The sequence below is a fragment of the Pelmatolapia mariae genome, linkage group LG9 (genome assembly GCF_036321145.2).
Source record: "Pelmatolapia mariae isolate MD_Pm_ZW linkage group LG9, Pm_UMD_F_2, whole genome shotgun sequence".
Lineage (NCBI taxonomy): Eukaryota > Metazoa > Chordata > Actinopteri > Cichliformes > Cichlidae > Pelmatolapia > Pelmatolapia mariae.
In genome coordinates this window covers 6,258,069-6,271,971 of record NC_086235.1, presented here as the reverse complement: position 1 = coordinate 6,271,971, position 13,903 = coordinate 6,258,069, and the positions used below count along the sequence as shown (strand labels likewise).

Here is a 13,903-nt window from a genome sequence, read left to right as displayed (position 1 = left end):
TTCGTGTCAGTGAGCCGGATAAATAAACTAATGAATGGAAAACTGAATCATTAAGGAAGCCAGGGACATGTTTGAGATGTTTAGTGTTTGACCTTCATATGAAAACGATCTAGTGTAGGGCTTAACGCAGACGCTTTTCTTTATCATTATATCTCACTGTGTGTTGACTTGATGCTGCACTGAAATTAAAAATCACCTGCAAAAACTGGATGGATAATCTTTTTTTGATTTTGACCCCAGAATCAGCTTCTGCATTATTTAACCTCCTAAGACCTGAACTCTTTCATAGCATGCATTTTTATTTTCTCTTTGCTGTTTGGGCTGATTGGGACCTGATGAATGTAAAAGATTTTTTTTATTTTTTAACCTGAGTTTTGTTTCTGAGAAAAATCAGATCCACATACGAGGACATTCGCTTTAAGTTTCGATAGAACAGTGGCAGTGTCCTTGTAGGTGGATATCAGGCCCTTGTAGAGCAAAATTGAGTATTTTGGTTTGGCAACCCAAAATGTGATGTGATATGTGGACACCAGCTCGTAGGAGGTTAAAACAGATTCAAACTTCCTGTTGGGGCTTTCAGCCTTCAGCGTGAAAATGATTTTGATGAAAATTTTTAAACCACTGACTGCTGGATTATAGCAGCATCAGAACCACAAAAACTATCAAATCTGCAAAGCTTTTAACTAAAGGGAAAGGTTAATGATTTTATTGGCACACAATCTTCTTCGTCTTTTAGCTGCTCCACAGCAGATCATTTGGTTCCATTTCACCCCATCCCTACCAACACCTGCCACACCAACCCATCAATACATCCATGAATCATCTTTGTGGTCATCTTCTTTTCCTCCTGCCTGGCAGTTCCAGCTATCCACTATCTTCACTCTCCATCCTCTGCACGTGTTCAAACCTTCTCAGCCTCGTCTCTCTGACTTTGTCTCCAGTCTGAGCTGTCCCTCTGAAAAATCATAACATCTCCAGGTTGGCCTCCCCCACTTTGTCTCCAAGCCAAACATCACAGCAGGTCTCACCACCATCCTAAACCTTTCCGTTCACTCTTGCTGCTATGATTCTGTCACAAATCACCCCTGAAACTCATCTCCAGCCACTCCACCTTGCACGCGCTCTCTTCTTCACCCATCTTGTGCACTGTTAGCTGCTTTGGATGCTTCTGTGCTCAATTTTCTATTCTGACTTTATTCGACTGACTTTCCAACTGCTCCCTACTCTCACAACGTCATCTGCAAACATCATATTCACATAAGATTCCTGCCTGACCTCATCGTTTTGATATATAATCTGTTTCATTTGTCTGTTGTTAGCAATCTAAAGTTTGTGTGAAGGTAGGTACCAAAAACAGCTCGAAGGGATTTAGTTTGGATGAAAATCAGGTCAAGGTCATGGCAAATATGAAAATCAGTAACAACCTTATATTACCCACAGTTTTCTATTGATCAGTTCACAACAATATAGTAGGCCTTGGCGGACATGAGTACCCAGGCTGGCTTTTGACCTTGACCTTCATTGTAAAAACCTGAATCAAAGTTAACCTTGAAAAAAAAATCAACATCATATGAAAAGGGCATAAAGAGAGCTGTACAAAACAATACAAAAACACCTCAGGGCATCACAATGATGCCATAATGTCACTGTATTATATTAAAAACATCATAGAACATCAAAGTTTAGTATAGCCCTTGCCCTTCGGAGATTTGCGCTCTCTGAGTACGTTTGTGTTTGAGAATCTGCCACCACTAAAACACAGACTAAAGAGGAAACGGAAAACATTCCCCTCATAAAAGTCCAGCAGCCAGTCTCCTCCTTTCACATACATTTGCAGACTGTTGTAAACAGTGATAAACATAGTTGTGTCCATGTTTATCAAAATAAATGCAATAAAGTAAAATAAGTATAAATTTTAATACAAAATTAGATAACAAAATTACATAACATAACAAAAATATTAATTTCAACAAAGCTATTATTATTTTTTTAGTCTTTTGATATTTTGTTTTATTTTCCTAAACTACAAGAAACGACTTATTTAAACTATTATTGATTATTTCTTCACTTTAATTTGATTTTTAATTACAATAATAAAATATTCCAGCTAAAATAAATAAATAAAGTATCTCTATCGTAAATATGGTAAAACAGTTTTCACTAAAGTTGAAACTGTAACGGTGTGGCTAAAATTTAGCACATATTTTTAAGAGGCTTTAAACCATCTTATTTTGAAAGGCCCGTGGCGGAAGTGTTGAACTCAGGTTTTTTGGCGGATCTTTGGGAGCAAATGTCCACACAGTCTCTTTATTTACAGTGTTTAACGGAAAGAGTAGCACGCAGCTGGCGTTTGGTTAAATTTAGCGACAGATAGGATTGTAATCTCGGTTTGTAATCTGTTATTTGGTCGTATTTTGGTGCGTTTATCCTTGTTTTAGTTAGCGTTGTTAGCCGTTGGTTGGCCTGTCGCGCGTCGCGGTCAAAGGTAAGAGAACTGCGTAGCATTAGCTGCTAACCAGCTTTATCCTTGTTTAGTTTAGGAAACATGTGTGATGACATGCAAGATGCTGTTTTTGATGCTATTTAAAGCAAAAAGCTCCTCATACGGAACCAGAGCTGTGGTTTGTGTAACATTAAAGAAGAAGGGGCGTTGTTCGATTTATCGGTGTGCCCCTTAAAGCACCGCTGACCCTGATGTTCCTGGTGCTCAGTGTGTTAATTAAATGTCTTAGTTTGTAGAAAATATTCAGGTTGGTGTCATGTGAGACCTGCAGGCATTTATCCAGTCTGAAAACCTACATTACAGATGGTTTGGATGAGTAATCGATTAATGCCGTGGATACTGGTTAACTTTATTTTTGATGGAAGTAGTTAATGCATGATTATAATATTTAAGATGGGAGCGTTACTAATGTTAACTTAAGCTTGTTTAGCTTATGCAGAGTAACGTTAAAAGATTCTTATTTTTATATAGCTGTGGTAGCAGAGGACACTTTTAATAACTTTGTCAAATCTATTTTGCTGAGCTAGTGTTTCCTGAGTTACACGATTTTAAAATAGTTTGGCTTATATCTGTATATTAGAAACAGAGTATACATACTATGGTGGAAAGTGTCAGGTGTCGGCCCACCTCTGTCCAGGTGTTCTACACCAGTGCGATGTTTTTGCTGAACCTTATTAGGTTGTTGTAACCGTATGTGTCCATTATTTTAATAACCACGTTTCTTTGAACTGTTTTAAATCATGCCTGCAGTGAAGTTTAAGCCCTGTTCAAGCTGTCTTGCAGAAACGAATGCACTAGTTGAAAGGCTGAGTTTTGTCCTCTTGAGCACCTGCTGCAGAGTTGACTGTAAAATTGGGTATTTTCCCGGCACTCTTGATGTTGTAATAAAATGCTGTTCTTTCCTTTAAGGTTGACAAAATGTCAATACCACGGTCTCGATCACCACATTACAGGTAAATACGCTGCACTAACTGTACTTTTATTATACACCCATTCTAGCGTGTGACTGTAGTGTTTGGTTACTTGGGGAATATTTTATATCGTCTGGTGTTCCCACGGGGTCATTTTTAGGACCACTGCTGTTTAACTTGTCAAGAGGCACAGTTATATGTTTACCTGTCTCCACCCCTGTGTACGCACAAGACAAACTGATGCGATCACTGGTGCCGAAGCTGAGAGTCTGGAAATTTCAGTTGCTGACCTTATTTTTCAAAGTCAGCTCTAACTGTGCTGTTGTTCTGTTTTCTATCATCTAAAAGTATTGAAAAGGTTTGGAGCTTTCTGTTGCATAAGGTCGATGGAAATCTGGCCTGTACGTTTTTTTCCACTTGACTGCAATGCTCTGTTCACGGGAACATTGCAAAGCACCGTAACCAACTTTATCTGGCAGAGTTCTTAGTTAAAGAAAAAAAAATCTGACCATGTCACAGCTGCACTGAGGTCATTATTTTGGCTTCCAATTAGCCTTAAAGTTGGTTTTAAAATTTGAGAAGTTGATTTTAATGTCCTGTGTGGCGTAAAACCTTAATATCTCTCAGACAGTTTTATATTTTATAGTTTAAATAGCTCTGACAAGCTATCATCTGTTATTGGGTGTAAACCAACACAGCTAAACTCACAAGTGTTCAATTTCTACTAATTTTATTGATTTTAAGTTACTGTTCTTGTCATTTTTACTGGTATATTGTTGTTTCATTACATTTTTAGAAATGAATCAGATTTTTTAAAACTGGTAATTGCAGTCCTTATTGTTTTGAATATACTTATTTGCTTATTTTCTTACACTATCTTGCTAGTGTTCTAGATTGTACTTCCAAGTGAAGTTGTGCTTCCCAAAAATTGATTTAAAATTATTTTCTAGATGCTGATGTATTAATTCCAGTGCTATCTGTTTCTAAAATGATAGAAAAAAAATATATATATGTTCACTTTTTCAGGAGGTTGCCATTGGAGGAACCTGGCTTTGATCCACACAGACCAAGTGGAGATCTGGATGGGATTTCTATGGACAGAAGGGAACGCTTTCGGAAAGGTTCTGAAGAAATCAGGGAGAACTTCAGTAAAGACATGTATCCAGAAGGGCAGAGGAGATCCCCTCCATTCACAGATGACCATCGATTTGAACGTCAGCCTTACAAAGACCGGGAGGAGTTTCACCACAGGAGGTTATCACCGCGCCATGATGTACGCTATGAAGAATGGAGGTTTCCCCCAGTGAGAGATGGAGGATTTGATGGAGATAGGAGAAGAGAAGGGTTTAGAGAGGAATTCCAGAATTTTGAAAACAGGAGTCGGTCGCCTCCGAGGTTCACGAGGGAAAGGTTGCCACCGGCACCGAGGTCTCATTCAGACCAGAGGGATTCGGGGATGGGCTGGAAGAGAGAGGAGCAGGTCAGGGATCGGTGGAGGTTCAGAGACCTCAGTCCCAGTTTGAAGTCTGACGACCAAAGAGTTGGAGGAGATGGGGAAAGAGGAAGGAGATTCACTCAAGGTCCTAATAGAGGCAGACAAAGGGAGAACCCACATCATGAGAGGGGCCTCCCTTTTAAAAGACAAAGAAGAGAAATGGATGACGTCAATCATCCTGGGTAAATTTTAAGCAAAATGCTTTGCAGCACTATCGGGAAATGAAGAACGTAGAAGATTCCTATCTTCTAATTTTCTGTAGCGCAAATTTCCTCACTGTTCATCTTCATGCCTTAATTTCACTAATACACTACTCTAGTGTTAAATATTGCATGGCTTGTAGTTTCTTACCTTCTTTCTGAGAAATGTAAAGTTCTTTTTGTCTTATTTTGACCTCTTTTCATTATTTGTGTTATCAGTGATAATACATTAATGATTACATATTGATTCATTTAGGTTTGATTATTTCCAGTCTGAATTTAAAAGTGAAGATGTTGAACCGCCTCCTCTTATGCCACCACAGGTCCAGGAATGAGAAGGACTTTGGGGAACAGGGTTACTCAATGGAAGCAACCAGACATGAGTTTGGTGAAGACACTCGGGGGAACCTCCCCCATGGAGACGGTCGGTACTCGGGGCCACTTGTCATTGAACACGATCATGGCATCCGAGACAATAGAAAGCTGCCACGATGGGAAAGGTTTGATGACCACAGGGATCTCAAGCCTGAGTTTGATCGACAGAGGAAGCCCCGTCCAGGGGGCTCCTCTGAGGAGCTTTTTAGGAAGATGGGAACCAGGTTGGATGATCAGGAAGATCCACGAGAACACCGTTATCAAGGTAATTCGGGGGAATCAAACTATTATGAAACTAGGAGAAGCCCTGTGCTTCAGGACAGGTCAAATGCAGCAAGATATGGTGTTCAAGGTGGCCCCATGAATCACAGGGGGAGAGGTGCCACTCAACCAGCAAGAAGGAGGTACAACCCAAATCAAAGCGGACGGCCAGGACAACCAAGAAATCACCCACACTTACAGCAGGCCTCCCAGGGATACCAAGATCTTCCTCGCGAAGAAAAGAGACAAGGGTACCACCCTGTTAGGGAAGACTATGACGACGACACTGAAGATGAGCCCAACTGGGCAGAAAAAGACAAACTTCAAAAGTGGGAACAGGAAAAGCCTAGAAGTCTGGAACGGCCCCCAGGGAGGGATTTGGACCCTAAAATGCCCCATTTAAGACAGCAGGGATGGAGCAATCAGAAAGCCAATAATATGACGGTTTTAACAGAGGAAACGCTAACCATCAAGGTGGACATGAGTCGGCCCATAAACCAGAACAGGTAGAGTATTTTTTTTTTAATGACGTTATCAAGGGTGAGGGGTGAAAGTTCACACTTTCTTTTCATGATCTTGTGAAGAAGGAAAAAAACTATGAAGCTGCCACATGGAGTTTGAAGACTGGCATTGAAAAAAGCACAAATAATTTCATGTCATCTGATATTAAAATTGATTTCGGATTAAATTGATCTGCATACTGGCAGATTCAGAACCAGTACTGGAAATGTGTTCCCTTATGGGGAATTAAAGGGATCTACCCAATCTTATGCGCCGCTACCTCATACGACTGGGATGCTTCATAGAAGTTTCTCCAAGGAATCCATGTTCATTTAAAGTGGAAGTCACTCTCATGAATACTTGTGGACTGCAGGACACCTCAAGGAAAACAAAAGGAACTTCCAATGGCCTTTATTTTAGGAAGCATGGTGCTGATGTGGAGTCTTCATTTGTGCTTTTCAGAATTCACCTGGAAGAAAATTTGCAACAAACTTGTTGTTTCATTGAATTCAAGTTCCAGTCGCACAAATAAAGGAAGCCATTTTGCACTTGATTTCTTTTTTTAATGCGTTGAGTTAAATTGTGTAGATGAATCCAAAGGACCTGTTATTTGGTAATGAAGATGACTGAATCCTAATTTATCCCTTTTGAGGATGGAAAGGTGCAATTTCTGCCCCCAACTCTGGATGATGTTTGACTTGAAACTGCTTTCAGAGGCATATTTACCTTAAATCTACAACATTGTTGGTTTTTACTGATTGATGGACTGAAAGCTCAATGTGGGATACAAGACCCAATACCGACAGGATTCGATCAGCAGATGCAAATGCTGTGGGCGCTGGCAATGAAACATGTTTTTCAGGAGGATCTCAGACTGTGTCAGACTATAAAGTCTAAAGAAGAGTTTGCTACTGAAACCTACATTGAACCATGTAAAATCAAAAAAAAAGTGACGTGCACCCTCCAAACACCACCTCTCACTGCCTGTCATCACTTGGTAATATGGTGTCTTTGGTGTGCTGATAACATAAAGGAGAGTTTTTGCTTCTGCTTTCTTTTGGAGCTGCTTGGAAATGAAAAACGATCCTCATTGAATTTAGAATTTGCCTCGTACGTGCATTTAAGGACACAGTCAGTGATATCTGGACTAATGCTGTTGCTGCTGGAAGAGGAAATATCTGTTCCTTCTCTTGATTTGAAAGGGAAGTTGAGCAAAGCTGGCAGTAACCGATGGTACTACTAAAAATAAACATGGAAACTCTGATATGCGCTGTGATAAACCACACACCTTGTTGTCTGAATGCCAGAGAGGAAGTTCACTACAGCAAGCAAAAGAAGAAGATGATGATCTGGAGGATCTGCCATGGAGAAAATGTTGGTAAGCCATAAAATGAGACATTTCGCAGGGCGACGAGAAGACTTGGCAGCCACTGTTGGGCCACATACCAGAGATGACATTTAGAAATCAATGACAAACCTGTGTGCACCAATCAGTTATGGGAAGAAGGAGAGACCGTGAATGGAGTCCTGCTCAGAAAGTGCATGCTGTGAGTGAGTTTTGACCATTTCATGTTTGTATAAGCACAATCTTATTGGAAAGCGTGCCGAGGATCCAGATGCAAGGAATCGTCCAAGTAAAGGCAGGCACAATCAAGTCCCTGTTTTGTACACCAAGCCATTGGAGTCTGATGGATGGATCATGAAAAGAGTTCAACTTCATGGCCTAAACATAAGTTACAGGCTTTTTGAGGAGGAGACTAATGACGTGACTATAATCAACCAGCTAAAATAAAGGATTCATCATCACAGAAGATAACTGGGAAAAATGTACCCTCATTAACGCTTTGAAAAGATGGCGACGAAGCTATAAACCTGAATAAATTAGGAGCTGGAGCATTTCAAAGCAGCAAACATAAAAGGATGATTTATTCTGAAGAAAACTGAAGTGAAATTGTCCTTGGTTTAAGAAGAGGAGAAAATAAATCCAGGAACATAATCTTCAGTGGTGACAGCAGAGAATTATAGGCCTTGTCAATGGTTTCAGAAGAAGACATCAGTAATCACTATTGTTGAAAGGTAAAATGGACTCCAGAAACAGAAAGATCACTAATCTGGATAACTGGAAACCTTCAATCATAATCACATCTGTTACCGAGAGGTTAATCAGCATCGTCCTTCGACAGTGCTTTGAAAAGGAAGCTTCTAAAAGAAGTAATCGTCAGGAGGAGGATACGAATTTAAAGATTGTGTACAATCGGACATTTCTGTGTCGTTCCTCTTGAACCGTGACAGGACTGGAGAATCCAGCAGACAAGTGGATCAGATATTTGAACTAAGAGTCGAAGATTTCGTACGAGAAAAGAAGTGTGAACTTTCGCCCCAAGCTTTAACTCACCTGCCAGTTATATAAAAAAATAAATAAAAAATTTAAAAAAGAGCGTATATTGGGCTTCTCTGGCTTCCCCTTTAAGCCTTTTTAAATATCCATTAAAATGAATAAAATTGGTGTGATTCTCTGTGCGTTTAAGGGTGAAAACCTTCCTTTTTATTCAACCAAATAAAAGGCTCTAGTTACTATAAGCATTGTGATTTGTGGGACTCGTTAAAGGTAAGTTTACTGGGTAAGGTAACGACTTTTTTACTTATGTGTGATTGGTACAGAAAGGAGTGTACATTTAAGATCCATCTTTTAAAAAACATTGTTTACATCCTTATTTAATGCATAGTGTAGAAACTAAATATTAAAATGGAATTGTTAAAGCTAATTTTCAGTGAATTAAGCCATGCTAAACAAACACAGATTCCCTAGCCATAAGGATCATTTATCATGTGTTTATTCATTGTGTTGGTGTCAATCTCCTTCTTTTGTTCCTCGTCCTGCAGCCCGCTGTGTTATTCCTCAGACAGGCAGCTCTCTTTAGATCTGGTCAATGTTGGTCGCCAGCGTCTGGACTTCCTGCCCATGCTGGAGCACTCCGGCACATATCAGGAGACCGCCATGCACACTGGGACGTTTGCCCAGGAGATTATCACACTCGTGCACCTTGTCAAAGGTTAGTACTGCATGTTGTACACGAGGCCTGCTGATATTTTCTGACAAAACAACAAAAACTAAGTCCAAGAATGTGCGGCACAGTGTTTGTGGCAATAGATTTTGGTAGGTGAGGTTATTGCACTCCTTGTCTTCCTCCTAAAACTAGTTGGAGGCTACACAGTCTTAGGCACCCACAGGTGGTCTTTGCATTGCTCTGCAGCATCGGCCAGGTTAGGCTACCATTACATGAAACAGTCCTCCATGTGGTGCAGGGTCTGGTTAAAGTAACCGTCCAGCTCACGTCAGATCTCCAGAGCCGAACCAGTCTGACTCTGGGATGAAATGCGGCTCCACTGGGAGCTTACTTTGTTTTCTTAGGCATTAGCAGGACTCGCTGGTTAGCAGCAGCTAAACAAAAAAAGGATAAAATATGTCAGTAAATATACCAGAGAGAGCTTAAAGAAGGCATCAAGCAGCATTGATGTGCGTGTAATCATATAGAAGAAAAGTGAGCTAAGAAGTACAAATAGTCGTACAATTGGTGTGTTTTAAGTGTGTGTTGTCTGCATTTACAGAGCAGTATTTCAGAGGGGATGGGATCACCCTGAATCAGCGCTTCTCAGCTCCACAAGAAGGCAGCTTTTCTGAAGAAGAGATGGAGGAGCTGACGCCGGACGAGGGATTTGAGTCAAACCAGTAGGTGGACAGCCATAAAGTTTGTTTTACCTGCTGAAGTAAAGTGATGGTGAAAGTATTACATAAATTATAAGAAATATCTTCATTTTTTTTTATTTTTACAGACGCCTTAAAAATGACTCTAAAATCTTTTCTCTTGGCTTTCTCCTTCTTGTCTGCAGAGGTTTCAGTTTGGATATGGTGCTCAGTGACGACAAGCCTCTGTTCTTCTCGAGACCAACACAGGTAAAAAAAGAAAAGAGAAATAAAGAAATGCACTTGATGCTAGAGACTATTGGGAGCTCTGGTTTTGACTGATTCATTAATCCTTTTGGTAAATTGACCTCAGGGCGTGAGGCTGCAGCCGGTGCGAGGTCCGGGTGACCTGAGGCACGACCTGGAAAGGAGGCGACAGGAGAAACTGGAAGGGGTTAAAGTTACAATAGCTGGGAGCACTATGTCACAGCGCCCCCTGGGTGCATGCAGGTGGGTTTTAACCTAAGTCTTCTTATCAATCACTTGGCAATGTTTCTGCCAGATGTAGATGCTGTTTTTGGCAGAATATATTCATGTGCAATCATCAGAGGGGACAATCTTTCTTAGATTAGGTGCAAGGAGGTAGTCCTTGTTACATGGACCCTCCAGAGCACAAAGAGGACTCTGGTCACGAGCGTAGCAAGGAGTGAGATCATTACTGGAGAGCTGAATGGACATCATGATGTTAGTTGTTGGTTTTTGTCCTCTAGTCACATGATGGATGCCATGTGCATGTACTTTTTAGGTTGATTAAACATCTGTGCAGCAGGTCAAAGTACAGTCTGCTTATGGGGAAACATCCCTGCACCCCCAAATTATGGCAAAAAAACAAAAATAAACAAATGTGAGTGTCAGTAAACATTTCTGTGGATCTGAGCTCCACAAATCAATAACTCATAAGATAATGTTGTAAAAACAGCGTCCAAGCTCCACCAGTAGCTCTGATGTCACTCTGCAGCCCACTGCACTGAGTTTCTGTTGTTTACACTCTGAACTTGATTTTAAATTTTTATTAGCATAATTATATTACAACGTTGCTGTTGTAGCCTGTAAGAGCATAAAAATGGTCCCGTTTTAACAAAGAGTAAAATGGATTTGTTTAGCTTGGAGTTGAATGTCTTTTGGAGTCACTCAAAGTACTCTTCAAAATAAAATGACCTCAGTTTGTCACAAACAGCATGAGACAAAGAAAACATGAGACGAAGTCAAACAGGAAGTGAGCTCCCAGTGAACCAGACTTTATTTATTAAGCTGATTTGTGGTATTCAAGGTGTTTTACCTGTGGTCGTGTCATGTGACCTGACCTGCAGTAGGGCTTTTATTCTTTCTTGTGGTTTTCATCAGTGGCTCAGTGGGATGATAACGGATAGCTCCACCTTTAGCAGGCTGCACCTGGTGTCTGAAAGAAGAGTCGATGCATGTATTAAAAAGATGTTTGTTTGCCTCCAGATGTTTTCTGCACATTGACATTTGACTCGCTGTTGTGTTAATATAACTGTCATACTGTACCAGCTGCACTTTAAAACAACCACCATGGGCCAACGTGCTGTACAGAGGAGTAAACACATAAAAACACAGCAACGAAAAAGACCAAAAATAAATAGAATACAATAAAATCAACACGTCAAAAGCCAAAGAGAAGATGTGGAGAAAGAGATTTAAAAAGGTTTGTGATAGTCGGCCTGATGTCCCAGGCCAAGGAGCGTATTTGTGCTGGTGGTTAACGCCAAACTCCATCAATTCAGTGTTTTTATTGTAATTTTAAAGGTTGAGGGCCGTCCAGGCTTTAATGTCTTTAGGACATTAAGTACAATATCCTTCACAGTTTTAAAAAAACTGAAGTAAAGTTTATTTTATTCTTGTCACTAACTGATTAAATAGTTTTAAAATGTGTTATGTTTTTGTTTTTTTTGTCAGTGATTCAGAAATGGGATACACTGACAAGATGTCTCATATGGACCACAGGAGACGAGATGGAAGCACGGTGAGCATTAAGAGCCGGGTTACAGCGGGTCTCACCTGGCTTAGTCATGTGACACGTTTGGTGATTACTTCCTGAAAAGGTCAAAGTGGGCGTGTCTTGAACGCTTGAAGTCCGAGGCTGTTAAATGGGACGGTCAAGCTTACGATGTGCTGCTCAAGTTGCCTAGAAATCCTTATACTGTCTGCCAGAAATGTTTTAAACAGCAAAGGAAGGGATGAAATGAATTTAGTTTTTTATTTTATTTACTTTTACTGATTTTTTTTTTTTTTTTTTTTTGCCATGATAAGTATCTGAAGCTGGGAGACCACAGGTCTGTAAAAACATGATTAGCTGATGTGTTTAATTAAAACCTTAGAGCAGTGAAATGTATCCCTGTTTCAAATACAGAGCTTCAGTAAAGATTCAGGGCGCATATTTCTGTTTCATATCATTTCAAATCTTCATCTCAAAGACAGTTTTTACAGTGTCTATATGGAGGTATTGTGTATACAAGAGACAAATATTGTTCTTTTAATATATTGGCGCCACTGTGTTTTTCTTATATGACTAAAAAAAAAAATTCAAACGCTATAAAAGTTTAATGTAATCGTCCCTTGAAGGACGCTGTCCCTGAACTGGGTCACAGCCAGTGACTTCGGTCTTTTTCTGCTCCACAGGGACCGAGGAGAGGAGCTCTGAACAGGCTGAACGCAGGCACCCAACACGGGAACAGTCGCTTCGGCTTTCGGAAACAGAACTTCCGCAACAGCTCTGCAGGTAAATTTAACAAGATGGCTAAAAGAAATGAAAAGTGATAAGTGACTGAGGAGTCTGATCCTCCTCACTGCTCATATTCTCAGGGTTTAAGGTCGTCTGGCACTGATGGTCATTTATGTGGTAGAATAAATATTGTTGTTTTTAACCAAAACCACTCATCAGCTCTCATGTTAAAAACATATAAGAGAAAAAAGTTTTCTTTAACAAATATCACCTTTTTCCTTTCGTACAGCATGTGTGCTCGTGTTGCTGTCACCAACAGAAGCTCCTCCCTCTTTAACCCCACCTCTCAGTCTTTATTCTGACTGCCTCCACCTGGAGCTGGTTGTAAAGCTGCTGAAAGGCAGACGTCACAGGCTCACTGCTATCTGAGGCTGGCTGTGACACATTTAGTCGGCTTTATTCTGTTTGTCCCCGTTGTGTAACGGACCTTAAGCTCCTCCCCTTCTCCCTGCCTGTCTGAGGCGCTCGGTTAGTGGGATATTCCCTCTGAACTTTACCCCGCTGACACATTTTAATCAAAGGTGGTTTCCTCACCCGCCCACACAGATCAGCTTCCTGGACCTCGTCCAATCCAGTCTTCTCGCCTCGTCTCTTTCCAGTTCGACCAGTTAAATCCTTGTTTTTTTGTTTATTCTTCACCCCCCTGTTAGCCTGGAGTTTCTTTCCTTTTTTTGTCTGACCTCATCTCTTTCTGTCCCCACCTCCACAGGTCCAAACTGGTGACCGGGCTCCTCGAGGGGTTTCCGTTTGCATTTATAAAACCAGCCGTTCTCGGGCCGACCTGCGTCCATGGTGACATGTCGGATGTGAAGATGCCTCTGCTGTGGCGGTGTTTTTGCGACGGATGCAGCAGACTGAGAGATGAAGTAGAAAAATGTGAAATGCTGATTCGTGCAGCGCTGGTCTGTGTTTGCACCTGTTATGTTGCTCCTTCTCTGCTTCTTCTCCCTCATAATTTGATTTGAAACCATTTCAAAATGTCTTCGTGTTGTTGGTGAAAGTCTGAGAGTTTCCTCACGAACAGGCTCGTTTTTACCCGTCCCTGAAAGTCTGTTTGTAATGAACATTTATGTGTTTTGGTGACAGGTTTTGTTCTTTGTCCTTGTTCTGTGTACACAGTTCACGCTGCCGCTGAGAGGTGCTGAACAAATAAAACGTTTGTTTTTAAA

The 13,903-nt window shown here is 40.7% G+C and overlaps 1 protein-coding gene across 1 annotated transcript; it reads left to right on the top strand.

The window, feature by feature from the left end:
* Positions 1 to 2,244: 2,244 nt before the first annotated feature.
* zgc:112982 (uncharacterized protein LOC503771 homolog) lies at positions 2,245 to 13,903 on the top strand. Its single transcript, XM_063484424.1, has 11 exons — positions 2,245 to 2,485; positions 3,413 to 3,456; positions 4,441 to 5,091; positions 5,433 to 6,251; positions 9,130 to 9,299; positions 9,856 to 9,976; positions 10,138 to 10,201; positions 10,305 to 10,441; positions 11,909 to 11,975; positions 12,632 to 12,731; positions 13,444 to 13,903. Exons 2-11 carry the CDS (start codon positions 3,422 to 3,424, stop codon positions 13,455 to 13,457), a joined length of 2,178 nt encoding a protein of 725 aa, XP_063340494.1. The 5' UTR covers positions 2,245 to 2,485; positions 3,413 to 3,421; the 3' UTR covers positions 13,458 to 13,903.

Coding starts and splice junctions, on each gene's coding strand:
- zgc:112982 (XM_063484424.1), top strand. CDS start 3,422: ATGTCAATACCACGGTCTCGATCACCACATTACAG. Junction 10,202..10,304: donor TCTTCTCGAGACCAACACAG/GTAAAAAAAGAA, acceptor AATTGACCTCAG/GGCGTGAGGCTGCAGCCGGT. Junction 10,442..11,908: donor CGCCCCCTGGGTGCATGCAG/GTGGGTTTTAAC, acceptor TTTTTTTGTCAG/TGATTCAGAAATGGGATACA.